The sequence below is a fragment of the Mustela putorius genome, unplaced genomic scaffold, assembly GCF_011764305.1.
Source record: "Mustela putorius furo isolate JIRA1106 unplaced genomic scaffold, ASM1176430v1.1 tig00003942_pilon_pilon_pilon, whole genome shotgun sequence".
Taxonomy (NCBI): Eukaryota; Metazoa; Chordata; class Mammalia; order Carnivora; family Mustelidae; genus Mustela; species Mustela putorius.
Window position 1 is genome coordinate 5,763,492 of NW_025422087.1, and position 15,982 is coordinate 5,779,473.

Sequence of the window (15,982 nt, forward strand, 5' to 3'; positions counted from 1 at the left end):
TGTTCCAAATGCTTTGTTCCTGCCTCAGCTGTGCATGGACAATCTGTCTCCCAGAACATTCATGTGAATTAATAATTAAAGAGTTTTTATAATATGTGAGGTCATTTTGGAAATGGTCCATGCCACTGCCAACTTCATGCATGGTACCTACAAGCAAGGTCCACTTCTTTGTAAGACTGACTTCAAAAACCCTATCTTCTTCTAAAAAAAACTGCTCAAACCTCAACTGGGTCACATAAGAATACCTGGAGTCCTCAGCCAGTCAACACTGGTTGAGTCCTTATTTTCTGCCAGGCCCTGTGGGGCTCTGAAAGCCTTCTGGTTTTACAAGTCTGGGTGAGAAAACAGGAGCAGCACATATGAAGCATATCCTGGAGTCTGGGAAAGGGAGGGATCAAATGGTCTCGCACAACCAGAGGGGATCCCATGGAGGAATCAGAAAGGCCTCAGAGAATAGGTTGGAATTTGGTGGCCAGAAGGATAATTTGAGAAAAGGCTCCTCGTTGGGATAGCATGGATGTGGGAGGGACCGTTGTTCTTACCCATTTGAGAATTTTTATATCTTTCTCCTTAGAACGTGGAAGAAGCTGCCCCAAATTGAGAACATGCCAAACATTAGCATTAATCATGCTGTGATCTCTCCAAATGTTAACTATATCCGCTGGAAAGTGCACGGAGACTGGGTTACTCAGGTAAAAGAAGGAAGGAAGAATGGGAGGGAGAGAGAGAGAGAGAGAGGGAGGGAAAAGGAAAAGAAAAGAAAGAAAGGTTTAAGTAAAAGTAAATTGAGATTTGCCAGACTGACGTCTCTCTCCAGGTGTAGCAGCCAAACAATCAAATAAATATACATATTCTTTAAGAAGTGACCACTGTTTCTGAGATAACTTTATTAACTTAGTTGAAAGCAAATAAAAAGAAATTTTGCATGAAATACCAGAAGAGTACAAAGGATGATAAACATCTGGTTTCTAGAAGTTAGTGAATTTATTCAGTTTGAACTTCCAGGCATGCTTGTTTTTGCGGCCACTGTTTGGGTCTGAAGGCAGTAGATGTGTTTTCCTTCCTCTTTTGGGGCGAGGGGCGGGGAGCCAACTCGAGTGACCCAAGTATTTAGGACCAATAATATGACTTTGGACATAACAGCCTTTTCCTTGAGATTTCTACTGGCTCTGAGAAGCTAAATGAGTGTTTCTTAAACACATAAACAAGCAAGACATTGTTCTTAATGTTAAGGCAGCCTAGAAACCAAATACAGAGTGGACACGCTGTCCAGAGGATTAGAAAGAGAAGAGGACTTGTTCAGTGTTCATAGAGCACCAGCTAGGAGAGGAGAGACTCCTGCCAACATCTTTTGTCTATTCCTAAACACATCAGGCTTAACACAAGAAAGAAAGTTGCAATATTAGCGGGTAAAAGGAAAACTAGGAAAATGACCAAATTTATTTGCTAAGTGAAAAGGAAAGTTTAAGGGGAAGAAAATTTGCGCCAAGAAAATAGCATTTGCTTGAATGATTAACACCAACAAGGTTTCAGACACAAAGGGAAGAAAATAAATACTGGGGTAGAAAGGAAATGTGAATTAATTAAGAATACAAAAAGGAAACAATCCAACTAAACAAACACATGTAGAATTGCCATATGTAATCCCTATATGTTTCTCGAAGGTGATTGGCCCAAGATCCTTATCTTCTTCAGCTTTTTTGAGCTATCAACGTATCATAAATTTATTTACTTAAAGCATACAATTAATGACTGTTGATAAATTTACTGAGTTAGGCAATTATCCATAATGCAGTTTCCGAACATTTCCATCACCCCAACAAGACCTCTGTTAACCATGTAGAGTTAATCCCCATTCCTACCTCCAGTGCCAGGCAAGCATTAATCTACTTCCTGTCTCTATTGATTTGCCTTTACTGACCATGTCATGTACATAAAATCATACACTATGTGGCCTTTTGTGCCTGGCTTCTTCTACTTTGCAAAATGGAGCCGTGCTTAGGGTGTGGACATTTTGCCCTACTGAGCTGCCAGCCCCCATTGCCTTGGAAGGTAGAAAGAACAATACCAAAATCCAGAGTCAGTGCCACCCAAAAGGTGACCACACATGGAGGGGGTGGGTAGGGTGGAGGAAGACAAAGCGGGGCCTTGGCATTGGCTACGTAGAATGGGAGCCAACAGAGCGGGGCCATACCATGGGAAAATTCTCCCACCGCTCCACAAGGTGTGTTCATGATCTCCCCACTCAGAGGCCGGCCTCCTGAGAGCCTCGAGGAAGCTGTTCCAACAGAGAAAAGACAGAGAGAGTTCTGAGCTCTGTGGGTTGCTTGGGACACTGAATCTTATTGTGCTTAGTTAGATCCCAAGCTCCAGAAACCCTCTCTTCACCTCCCAGACTTACCCTTTGTCTTCCTGTGTCTCTGGCCCTCTGGTTTCTGCCCGTTGTGGAGGTTAGAACCAAGGTTTATCTTCCGTATGTGCCCCCTCTGAGCCTAGCATAGTGCCTGGAAGGTCTAAAAGAGAAACCAGTCATCCCTTGTAGCTAAAATGTTGCTCTTCCAACACTACTGTGGCTTTATCCATTTCACATGTTTATAGTCTTAAAATGGACTTCCTCCAGAGGGAGGTGTCCTAAAAGCAAGGAAATGTTGCAAATCCCATTGACTAGTTCGCTGAACTAGAGACCAGCCCTGACACCTGCCAGAAGGCTCTGGTTCCCTAATCCTGGCGTAGCTCCTTCAAGAGCCCGGCTCTCCATTTTGTTTTTGTTTTTATTTTTAAGATTTTATTTATTTGAGAGAGAGAGAGAGAGCTGAGCAGGGAGCCTAATGCGGGGCTCGATCCCAGGACCCCGGGATTATGACCTGAGCCAAAGACAGACGCTAAACTGACTGAGACTCCCACGCACCCCATGGCTCTCGATTTTCAAAGACAGGGGAAGAGAGCCTTTTACCCTTCCCAGTATGATCCTCAGCATAGCATTCAATTTAAATATGATTTATGGTGAAAGATAAGCTGTTTTCCCCGTGAACGCCCTGCAGCGATGCAGGCAGTGTTCCGATTTTCTCAGAAATATCTAAAATACGTAGTAGAATCTTCAGCACAGTCTGCCAGACAGGATACCCAGGAATTGTTGTTCTGGTGTTAGCCTGGAGCGAGCGTCAAGGAGAGAGAGAACACCCACGTGCTCACACTCTGCCAGGCCACCTACACACGTCTGCCCACTCCCAAAAGTGGGTTTTTTAAAAATGTGCCTATCCTATGAGCAAGTGGTTCCTCTCTCCTTCTCGGAACGGTTGTCAAAAGAATGCTTTCGATAGTGTCACAAACGCTTTCTTGACCTGGTGTGTGGTCTTCATATTAAGCATTTTCTCTTTTTTTTTTTTTTTTTTTTGGTCATTTCTAGCTGAACTACTATGATTCTATCAAAGCCGTCATTTCAAGCTCCAACCATGAGCCCACCGCTCTAGTAATAGGTACTGCTCACACTCCCCTTACGTTTGTAATGTTCTCTGTGTGCCAGATCCTTGGATGTCTCCCACCTTTATAATTTCTGCATTGCAACAGGCATCCCACACTCTGCAGCTCAAAATGTGACATCCTCCACTGTTCTGTTTGCTTTATAAGCCTCACACTTGGCTCCTGGAGAAGCAGAGTGTGGGAGGGCACTCCTATCACAGGGCTTCACACATACAGAGAGCTCGATCAATATTTGTTGATTTGAAATAAGAGCAAAACCCTCTTTGAGCAACCTCAGGCTATACCATTTGAGCACCTTTAATGTGTTAGAAGATATTAAATATACAGTAATATCAACACAGGACCATGGTCTTGGGGGATTTGCATGAAGTAGGATTGGGAATGCCTGCAATTCAAAGGCATGTTGGAAATAACAATTTTCAGTGATGGCAATAGGAAGACCCAGAATCTGAAGACCTTTGCATTTTCTGGAAGCCAGACTTTGACCAAGTGCATTCAGAGAAAGGCCAAGGGAGAACCCAGATCCCAATCCATCCCTCGCTTTTACATCCCCAAATGCACCACTAGTCTGGACATGGGCTAGGCCAGGCTGATCTTAGGTCCATGAAGTTGGGAATATGGCAGAACAATTCTTTGCTATTCACATGGGAATCGTTTTGTCTGGACCAGATGGAGGAGAGATGTCCTGACACAGAGTGAAGAACTGGTCTAGATCTGAACCAGGAATCCAATCCCTCTATAACGGATCATTCCCAAGATAACAGCTCATGGTCAGAAGTTGTTGCAATCTCTGGCCCTGAGCACTAAGTATCAGACACTGTACAAGCTCCTTCTATGTATTATTTTATTTAATCTCCATTAACAACCTTATGGTTTAGGTCCCACTATTAGTCCCATCTTACAGTTGAGTAAAGTGAAACACAGTCATTCATTAACTTGTCCTGGGGTATTAATGTTCAGGGCTTTTTTTTTTTTTTTTTTTTTTTTCAGTATTGAAAAAAATGTAATTCAAATGCATAAGCAAAAGGAGAATTTTTTGGTTGGCTCATATAATATGAGAAGGGCAGAAGTGCAACCCAACATTGGAAAGTCCTGGAAGCAGGGACTCAGAGGGTACTCTGACTCTGTCTCTCTCTCTCTCCTCTGCACAGTAGTTCCCTCAAAGGATGAAGAGCCCATCTCTTATGTCACTGACACTAACAGAGACTGGTTACCACTCTTAGTCCCCAGTCCCGCTGCCCCTGGGAAGGTTCCCACTGGACCAGTTGGGCCCATCTTTGGGACAATTGCAAGTCAAGTGACCCAGGAAAGTCAGGGACAATAAGAACTTAGCAGTGCCCATTCAGCCACATGACGTAGGAAGAGGTATACTTTCCGGAAGTGGGGATGGGATGAGGGGGTTTACTAGTGACAAAAAAGTAAAGAGTGAAGACTGCACTGAGTCACACATTCATAAATGAAGACCAAGGACTGGAATCCAGGTTCTGTGTCTTCAAGGCCTGTGCTTGTCATCCTTGGACCTACAATAATGGCATTCCCTGTGCGTGTGCTAGAATTGCAGAGTCCCAGGTTCCTCTTGGAACAATGAAATCAGTCTGCACTTGAAAAAGAACTAAGGGTGACTTGTGCACATGTCCAGTCTGAGAAACATCCTTTAATCACAATAACATAAATGTTTCTATCATTTTTATATTATTTTAATATTTTTCAAATTTTTTTCTGCTAATTTGTCCTTTGAAGATCTTCTCAATTCCTCACATTTCCTTTATTAAACTTCATACTTACCTTGTGAAGCCCTTGAGAGTATGTTGGAAAGACCCAAATATTCACCATCATGATCACCATACTTAATTTCCAAGATGATACTGATGGTGATTCCTTCCATGTGTTTAGCACTTACTAATGTATAAAGAACTTTCACATTCATTAGTGGTTCTCAGTCTGGGCTGCCTTATTGGATCATATGGGGACTTTATAAAAGCTGGTTGCCTGGGTCTTATCCTCAGATATTCTGACCTAATTGGTTTGTGATAAAACCTAGGTATCAGGACCTTTAGAAGCTGCCCCTCCCCCCACCAGTGATTCTAAAGATTTAAATCCACTGTTCAAGGAGGAATGGCCTAGGCATCTGTATTCTTTGGACACTTCACAGTGATATTAATTTGTGGTCAAGGGCAGGAACCACTCACACGCATTATATTTCTTATATGATATTCATGATAGCCAGGTGAGGTATGAATTGTGTGTACACACTCCATTTTACCAGTGAGGACAAATGTTTTTTTTTGACCCATTTAAGTGACCCATTAGGTCACTTAACCAGAAGAGGTGGAATTGGGACTCAAGTCCAGTTTTTCTGACCCCAAGGCTGGTTGACCACCTGCTATCCCCTAGAGTTAGGCTAGGAAAGTCTGTTCCTCGGCTCCTGGGACTTGTTTTAGGACAGCCTGGTTTCAAAGGGAAAATTCTGACCCTGGAGCAGAATAAATCTCTGCAGAGAAAAGAAATGTTATTGTCCACCATGGCATAGAGAGAAAGTTGTGGCCGATTAAAGCCACCTTCGATCATCTTAGTGTTCCCTGGATGGAATCCTCGCATACCTGGGCTCAGGAGCAGGCTGAGAAAGGAACGCGTGAAGGGCTCAGACACAGACACTCATGACTGCTGCCCAGCCAGGCTTGCTGCAGAGAGAAGGGGAAGGCTAAGGAGGCAGGAGGTGTGTGTTCTTCACCGAGAGGATAGGCATGACTTGTGGTATTTCATTTCATTTGCAGGTGTTTCCTTTGCTGGGATGATCTTTACCTTTTTCTCTTGGCCTTTCTAACCGGCCCTCACCTCCTCTTTTCCTTCCTGCAGCTTCACCCCTGAATTTTCAGGACCTGCTTAGAACTCTCCAAGCAGTGCATTTGTAATGAATAAAATAGTTAACACTTTTTTAAAATGACTCAAAAGTCAACCACCCACATAATGACGGCAGCCGTTTCTTTCGTGATGCCTTTCAGCCTAGCTGTGCCTGAGCATTTCCGAGATTTGGAAAGGCTGAAATCCTAGGAGTTTCTTTTTCTTTTTCTTTATTCCTCCTTTCCTTTAGAATCTTGTCCTAATTTCACTGAGCATCATGGAAAAATCAGTCATGAGTCATGCCTGCGATCTCAGCCTCCTATCAAATACCACCTTGCTTCCGAGGCCCCTTCTACCTCTGATTCATAGACTTTGAGCTCACGTTGTCTTTCAAGGAAATCTTCCTTTATACATTTCTGATTCACTGACATTTAAATCTCCAAAGCGTTAGAAAGCGATGTTCAGTGGCTAAGAAATTTCTTGGGAATTTTCATCAGATGTTCTTGGAACTGGGAAATTGTGGTTTTCTGGAATGATCATGGATCTGAATGCTAAGAAACTAAAATTCAGCCTTCAGAAACTGAAGCAGCTAAAATTCAGTGTTTGTGCAGAACAGAAACAACAAATCCAGAATGAGGATCTCTGAGTTCTAGCCCCGGCTCAGCAACTAACAGAGCTATGGCCTCAGGCTTCCATTTCCTTCCTAGTTCAATAAAAATGCTGGATACGAGCTCTAAGGAGCCATCCTGCTCACACTCCTTGGTCCCTAATTTTGCCATGAGTCTCCTGTCCATCCCTTCTTCCTTCTCATGTTCCAGAAAGCAAGGACCACTAAGTGGCTCATACTCTGAACTGAGATTAATTGTCTCTAGAGATCTAGACAAGTCTGTGATAGGAAAAGTCAGCGCCTTCCCCAACCCAGTTACCACCCCTGTAGTTTCTCGGACGTAGTACCAAGATGAAAACATTGGGGCTCAGAGAGCCTTTGCAGCCAGACCCCTGGTAAAAAGCTGCCTGCGGTTGCACTGTCCAAGCTCTCACCTTCCAATCTGTCTAAGACCCACTGCAAGCTGGCCTTTGTTCCTGCATGTCTCCATGACTTGCTGCTGGGAGTCCCAGGGTTTTGTCCTTGCTCTTCTTCTCTTCCATTTTCAACCTCAGTGATGCCCCTCCAGCACCATTGCTGTCCTTCCCCAAATTCATGTGTTCTAGCCTAACGCTACCCCCAAACTTCAGTCTGGCATTTCCAACTGCCATGAGTCTCTCTCTACAGGACCTCTCCATTGGGATGTCTCATAGACATCAAAATTAAATCCAAACTCAGATCCACATCTTTTCCCTCACACCACCTTCCCCAACTCAGTTAGTTCTAGGTCCATCCTTCCAGTAGCTCCAGCCAAAACCCATTAGTCACCTTCAACACTCACCTCCACAGTCCACATCCAATCCGTTGACTCTGTCTTCATACTGAATCCAGGATCTGGCCATTTTCCCCAGTCCCGCCCCCACTACCATCTAGTGGAATTCACTCTCTTCTCTCCCCTGGATTACCACAGGAGACTTATGATTCTCCCTGCTTCTATCCCTCGCCTATGGGCTCTTTTCTACACAGCAGCCAGAGAGCCTGGAAAATTAGATGTCATTAGATCCAAATCCTCCATTGGGCCCCCATTTCCTGCACAGTAAAAGCCAAAGTCCTCCAGGGCCCTGTGTGTCAACCCAGCCCTTACATCTCTGGCCTGGTTTCCTACATCTCTCCCTCCTGTACTCCATCCCACTCACACCAGTCTCCTGGAATATATTTAAGATCTTTTCACCAGATCTTCCCTCTGCCTGGAAGGTTTTCCCTGAAAATGTCTACATCTTTCACTCCCTTGTCTCCTTGAAGTCTTCCCTCAGGCGTTGCTTCTCACTGAGGCCCTCCTTCCCACTTCATTATACATATCCTGGAAGAGTCCAGCCCCCGCTCCTGGTGTTCCTAATCTTCCTTACCTTGTTCTACCCTTCTCTAAATCCATAAATCCTATCACTTTCTAATAGAATATGATTTAACTCTTGTTTGTTGTTTAGGGTCTGCCCTCCCCCATCAGAAGGTGAGCCCCACAAAGATAGAGGTCTCTGTTTTATTCACTACTGTGTCTCAAGTGCTAGGAATAGTGCTGGTACATAACAGGTGCTCATTAAATATTTATTGAATGGACATACCTGTGGTCAAAATTCAAACCACATTCCTTTCTCTCCCCAAGTGGTCTTCTGAAGCATTGCCTTCCAGGAAACGTAGAATTCTGTGGTGACAAGTATTTTCCTCCTGTGCTATCTATCCCCTTTCCATCTCCCCATCTACTGCCTCCCCAAGCATGTCCCTACAGTGTCCTACACTCACATCACTGCTTCCATCAGCTATGCATATGTTCACACACACACACACACACACACACGTGCACTCACACACACACACACACACACACACACACACACACACTCCTCCACAGTGCTATAGCAATCCCATCCTTAAATGGGATTTACTAGCGGGCTCTGTAGAGTAAGAAGTGGTTTCAAGGGGCGCCTGGGTGGCTCAGTGGGTTAAGCCTCTGCCTTCGGCTCAGGTCATGATCTCAGGGTCCTGGGATGGAGCCCCGCATCGGGCTCTCTGCTTAGCAGGGAGCCTGCTTCCTCCTCTCTCTCTACCTGCTTCTCTGCCTACCTGTGATCTCTCTGTCAAATAAATAAATAAAATCTTTAAAAAAAAAAAAAAAAAGAAGTGGTTTCAAGTGCATTCGTTTACTTGAGATGATCAAAGATAAGAATCTCTGACTTCATTCTGGTTACGAGTGAACATCAAAGGGAGATACGTCTTGCCTGAGGCCATGGAGAAACCCAGGCTGGGCCTTGAATGTGTCCCCTCTGCAGATCTGGGCAGGGCTCCATTTGTCACAGCAGAGCTGTGGGTTCCAGCCACATTGAGGAAACTGATGGAAAGGAGGAATAAGATAAAAGGAAGGACGGGTAGGAGAGACTCCAAGATCTACCTCAAAAGAGGAAGAGTGAAAGTCTGAGCTTTGAGGAAACATGCCCACCTCGCTGCCACTCCTATGGGATTCTGGGAGCCCAGATCTGTGGATGTGGTTTCTGGGTCAGCTCTGGTGTTAGCAGCCACAGAATCCACCTTCCTGTAGGACTCCAGCACCCGAAGACTTATCTGTTAGCTAGTGTGCTGGGGATCAGAACCTGCCTTGAATCTGCTCTAGGTTTCCATGGTGATTGCTTTAAACTTTTCATCATCTTCCTTCAGACCTTGGGGAAGAGCTCTGCTCTCTGGTTTCCATGACAACCATTTAAACATGTATCTCTGTCTGGCTCTGTTGGAAGAGAACCGCTAGAGATCATGCAAATGAACTGGCTGCTCTCCTTTTACTTAAAAAAATAAAAATAAAGTGACACACCTGCTTAGAAGTTTCAGATCTTTGCTCATAACAAGAAGGGTGAAAGCATCAAACTGGTGTTTGAGGAGGGTTCTCTGCATTGCTTTGATACTGCAAGTGCTCACCCAGATACACAGGTTCACTCTGCCATCTTAAGTAATTATCTGCACTCAGCACTTATCCTCCCCTCCCCTCTGTCTAGCAGATGAAAGAGCTCTGAGTTCAAGGCTGTTTACCTTCCTGCTGCATACCAAAGGAGAAAGGGAAGGACAGGGCCAGTGGGACTAGCTAGCTGTCCTACCACTGCTAAGAGAAACCGTGGACAGCAGGGTGTCTCCTCAACTCACCGTCAACAGTCCTAGCACTCAGACTGTAGCCTCAAACAAGGTGGAAATCACATACCCCAGTCATTTGGAAATGGAATTCATGGACTGGAGAAGAGCCAGGTGACTCTGAGGGAAAAAGTTTCAGAAGAAATGGAAAGATCATGGCCCCCTTTCCCTTCCCAGACACCTTCCTGTCCTCCCCCGCAACAGCATGCTCCCAAACTAGAGGTCTCCAGAGGCAGCAGTGGGCCAGGAAGCCACAGACAGATTAAAAACGGGATCCTGTTTTGAAACTGTGCATCAAACTTTAAAATTCTGGAAGTTTCTGATGAAAATAGACACGTCCCATTTCTCCTGAAACTCAGCAGATCTGCATCAGAGTCCTACTTCAGGAGAGTCTGCTGGACTGAAGAAGAACAACCCTCTGAGATGAAGCAGGCACTGGCTTTGGTCCAGCTTTCCCGAATAGCAGACCCTTCTCCTTGTTCCTGGAAAACAATTGAACTGGTAACTTGTGATAACACACACGTCATCCAAACAACACTAGTCATCCCTGGAAGAGCCCAGCCCCTGATGTCTTTCAACTGACATCACAGACCATGAAAGAGAATTCTTATTTGGGCATGGGGACAAGGCAAGGATGGAAGATGAAATAGTCTTCCATCTTCTTCATCTGATGCCCTTCAGTCACCTTGAACACAGCTAAGGTCAGGGGTCAGGGTAAGTTAGATGGGGATTTCTTTCATGATCATCTGGTGAGACTATGTCTCATACAGACAGGAAGGCCTTTGATTGCTTCAGTATGCTGCTACTATTCTGATTTTACTGTTCAGTAGGTATGCAAGCCAAAAAGTCATTTGGCTAAAAATATATGTCAAAATAATTGTAGCAGAAAGTTGGCTGGTTCGTGGATGAAACTGATAGGTCAACTCAATGAACCCTCATTTAGGATTTGAGACATGGTTTTATTGCCTTGTTAATGACAAGTTTGTTAAACCCCGTAGTCTAAACTTTCTTACCTGTCCCATGGAAGACAGGTGCTTGTCTCACTGAGTTTCTGGGAGGTTCAAACAAAATCGTGTACAGAGAGACCCCCGCACAGTGCGTGGTACTCGGTACAGATTTATTAGAAAACAGTTTCCTTAGAATGAGTTGGCCCTCTTCACACTTCCTCCTTCCCCCAGATGACCCTTCTTGGCTCTCTCTAGAGAAGGAGGGGAAATGAATCTTGCTGTTCTTACTGACACCATTTTCATCCTTCGGACTGTCCACGGTGTAACACTGGGGGGTGAAAGAGAAAGAAAAAAGTAGTTCTCACTGAAAGCAAAACCAGGACCTTTAAAAATCAGCAACTTGTCAGGAAACTGATCATATTAAGAGGCTGTGTTTTGTTTTTCTGTGAATATTTTTAGGGTGCACTACGGGAACAACAAATGTCAAGCAAAAGATGAAAGAGATAAGGGGCGTTAGAAAAGATGTCGAGGCAAGAAGAGAACAAGCATTCTTTGGTTTGCCCCAAAGGCGGGCAGAATGTGATCAAACTGTTTTTCACATCTACAAAGGAGTCAAGGCATTTTCATTCTGTAAGAGAAAGAACTTGCTGCTGACAGGGGGAATGGATCGAATCATTCGAGTCTGGAATCCTTATCTGCCTGGGTAAGTTTTCTTTCTCTCTCCAACCCTAAATGCCATTGATCTAATAAAGTACATGAGAGCAACACAGGGGATCACTAATTCCCTTTTAGGATAATTTACGAAGCCCTGTCCAAAACTGGTCTCCCATACACTCAGCCTGAAAAACTTCTGTTGGTACCCACTAAAGACTCATTCTTTGGAGTTAATAAGTAACTCATTAGCCCCACTTACCAATGAAGAAACTGAAGCTTAGAGGAGTTAAATAACTTTTTGGACGTAATGCCCGAACTGGGGTACACACACATTTTGACTGATTCTAAAATCCTATGCCATTTCCATTGGTAAGTGTTGAAGACTGAAGGAGAGTGGAAAATGGGGAATAGACATCCTGTGCACTGATAGTGGGGATTTGGGGGCATGAACAAGTCACCTAGGGTGCACCATGCTTCCTCGCTGAGCTTCTGTACCAGGCATCAGTGGAGGACCTGCAAGGTGACCCATGTCCCTCAGCAGGGACAGGCAGGGGTGGAGGCAACACCATGGGGGGTGGAGGGTACGTGGGATCTGGTGCTCCTCCTGTCACCTTCTAACACAGTGACCCAGCGCAAGAGATATAGCCAGTGTCCTCCTCATTATTGATGGTCACAGGAATCCCCCCCCCTTTCTGGTAGAAATAAAGGTCACAGAGGAGGTCATCCATGTATAGGGCTCAGCACAATGTCTAAACAAAAAGAAAGAAAAATGATTTTCTACCTACTTCTATTACCTTAGACTCCCATTTGTCTGGTGATGGAGAGCAATTTGCTTACCTTCCAATAATGTGGTTATAAATTGACATTGTGGTCTTTCTTTCAACCTCAGACCTGCCTCTCTTCTCCCCAACTCCCCACCTTCTCCCTACACACTCAGCCCTGCGACCCTGAGGGCATTGCGATCCCTCAGAGCTCCTTAAAGTAAACTGACATTAAAAAGACAGTCCTCCAAGACCTGAATACTGTTAACTCTGGCCTGCATAAAGCAACCCTGTGCCATAGAATCTATTCCCACACCACCCTGTGCTCTTCCTCGTTTATTCCTTTTATAGTGATATTGTCAGCAGTTGGAGAAACAAAGCCCAGAGCTTCATCTCACACTGAGTTGTGTTGCTATAACTGGGTATTATTTGCTTCAGTCCTTTTATCACACAAGATATATACTTGTGTGATTTCAGAAGGAGACATAACCCTCCTCCAGGCTGAATAGAACTGCCAGATCCGGGCCAAGTTTAGTCTTGCATTTTTATTTAGAAATAGCACTTAGAACTGCTTGGTGTTCATCTGTTCTTTTTCCATTCTAGAAAACCAACAGGTATGCTGAAAAGCCACACGGCTCCAGTGATCTACATCCATGTATCTGCTGAGGATAACAAAATATTCTCCATGTCCACCGACAACACTATTAAGGTCTTTGCCCTTTCACATTTTGGATGCATTGTCCAACAGTTTCCGATAGAGATTGTGTTTGTTTGGTGTTTTCTTTCCCCATCTTTGCAGCTCTAGAGGTCTCTGCATTAGCAGATACTCATATGGTGGTTACATTCGTGGGTTTGCTTTGGAGAAGGAAGATATGTGGGCAATTGAAGTGTAGTGTCTTAGAGAATTTTCTGTACCGGGTGTTTTGCTGGGATGAGTAAACCTTGAAACATAGCGCCTGTTTGCATGCTGTCCTGATTCCCCTGGAGAAAGTGTGTTGGAGGATGAAGAGGGGGAATAAGGGATGGAATGGGGACATGAGGGAGGCAAATGGCCCTCGCTACTAGTGCTTATCTTATTGTGCAATACGCATAGGGCAAGTGGGCCCTTTCTGAAATGTTTTCTGTAAGCCTTAGAATTTAAGCACTTCTGGCCCTGGTAGAGGTCATGGTAACATCACCTGCATTGTTTGCCTTCACACCTCTTTCTATATGTAAGGTTCTACCCACCTCTAAAATTCAGCTGTCCCGTGACCTTTGTAATGCAGTATTTATATACCAAAAAAAAAAAAAAAAAAAAAAAAAAAAGGAAAGAAAGAAAGAAAGAAAAAGAAAAAGAAAGAAAAGAAAAGAAATTTTATTGATTTGCTTTATCTATAATTTCATAAGCTTTTCCAAAGAATATGAAAAATTTTCATGATTTCATCCATCTTTCTTTCTCTAATATCATGGGGCCAGAGGGTGGGAATTTAGAATGGTCTGAATCAAAGGAATGCTGAAGCCTCAGACAGGTCAGTCATTGCTTTGCATGGGTACATAAATGAGCTTATCGATTACACACGTAATAAATGATTTATAGATGCTATGGGCTGAATCACGTCCCTTCAAAATTCATATGTTGAAGTCTTAAGCACCAGTACCTTTGAAGTGACTGTATCTAGAGACAGGGCCTATAAAGAATTAATTAATGTTAAATGAGGTCATATTGGTGGGCCCTGATCCAATATGATTTATAGTAGAAATCAGCACGTTGAGATGGAGGGACAATCATCTCCAACCATGTGAATACAGGGCAGCAGGAGGTCATGTGCAAGCCAAAGAGAAAGGCCTCAGAAGAAAGCAGACCTGCTTATACCTCAATTAAGGACTTCAGTCCCTTACTTCACCCCATACACAAAAGTTAACTAAAAGGCTATAGACCTAAATGTAAAAAGAGCTACAATTTCAAAACTCTTTGGAGAAGACATAGGAGTAAATCTTCATAACCTTGGACTAGGGAATGATTTCTTAGATGTGACATCAAAAACACAAGAGACAGGGGCGCCTGGGTGGCTCAGTGGGTTAAGCCGCTGCCTTCGGCTCGGGTCATGATCTCAGGGTCCTGGGATCAAGTCCCGCGTCGGGCTCTCTGCTCAGCAGGGAGCCTGCTTCCCTCTCTCTCTCTCTGCCTGCCTCTCTGTCTACTTGTAATCTCTCTCTGTCAAATAAATAAATAAAATCTTAAAAAAAAGAAAACACACAAGAGACAAAAGAAGAAAACAAATGAGTTGGATGTTGTCAAAATCAAAACCTTGTGCCTCAGAAAACACCATTAAGAAAGTGGTCAGACCACCTATAGAATGGGAGAAAATGTTGCCGATCACACATCTGATAAGGGATTTGCCTCTAGAATACAAAAAAAAAAAAAATCTGTATGCTCAACAATAAATGCACGAATATCCTAGGCATAGGACTTAAATGGAAATTTCCTCAAAGAAAATATTCAAATTGCCAATAAATACAGGACAAGATCCTCCACATCATTAGTCATTATGTAAATGCAAAACACACCCGCCATGAGTTACTACTTCACACCCATTGGGATGGCTAAAATCAGAAGATAGATGATAACAAGCATTGCCAAGGATGTGGAAAAATTAAAGCTCTCCATATCTTGCTAGTGGGAATTTAAAATGGTGCAGCCACTTTGGGAAATATTTTGGTGGTTCTTTAAATGCTAACCATGGAGTTACCATATGACCCACCAATTCTACTTCTAGATTTAAACCCAAGAGAACTGGAAACTTATGTTCACATAAGATCTTACATATGAATATTCATAGCACATTATTCATAACAGCCAAAAAGTAGAAATAACCCAAGTGTCCATGAACAAATGAATGGATAAACAAACTGTGGCATATCCATACAATGAAATATTATGCAGCAACAAAAAGAAATGAAGCACTAATACGTGTCACCACATAGATGAACCTTAAAAAAGCTTATGTTATGTGAAAGCCAGTCGCAAAAGACCATGTATTGGTTGATTCCATTTGTATGAAATGCCCAGAATAAGCAAATCCACAGAGGCAGAAACTAGTTTAGTCGTTGCTGGGGGGATGCAGTGAGGTGGGACAGGGAGTGGCCACTAACAAGTATAGGGGTTCTTTCTGAAATAATAAAAATGATTTGAAGTTAGACAGTGGTGATGGTTGCACAGCCCTGTGAATATGCTAAAACCCACTGAATTATACACTTTAAAAATGCAAATTTTGTAAGATGTGAATTATATCTCAATAAAACTATTATTTTGTAAAGGAGGGGGAAGGGAGAGATAGAGAAGTCAAGGGAGATGCCAAGGCTTTGGGCCAGAGCCCACTGAGACATGGTGGGGCAGATGGTGGGGAAGAGGAGCATCAGACCAGGAGCTCAGTTATGTATGTGTTGGATAGAGTCATCCTGAGTTGAGGGGAGACATCGGGGCTAGAGATATAAATTTGGAAGTCATTAGCATTTAGATGAAATTTTAAGCCGTGGAGGGGATGAGATGGAAAAGAGAGCAAGAG

The 15,982-nt window shown here is 43.7% G+C and overlaps 1 protein-coding gene across 3 annotated transcripts in view; it reads left to right on the forward strand.

Annotated features, from left to right (window-relative positions):
- LOC101679061 (WD repeat-containing protein on Y chromosome-like) overlaps positions 1 to 15,982 on the forward strand; it is a 132,670-nt gene that overhangs the window by 79,374 nt on the left and 37,314 nt on the right. For all 3 annotated transcript variants that reach the window (XM_045069620.1, XM_045069621.1, XM_045069622.1), the window contains 4 exons: positions 575 to 692; positions 3,407 to 3,476; positions 11,482 to 11,725; positions 13,041 to 13,146. In XM_045069620.1, the coding sequence (XP_044925555.1) occupies positions 575 to 692; positions 3,407 to 3,476; positions 11,482 to 11,725; positions 13,041 to 13,146 (538 nt within the window). The remainder of the gene's footprint in view (positions 1 to 574; positions 693 to 3,406; positions 3,477 to 11,481; positions 11,726 to 13,040; positions 13,147 to 15,982) is intronic.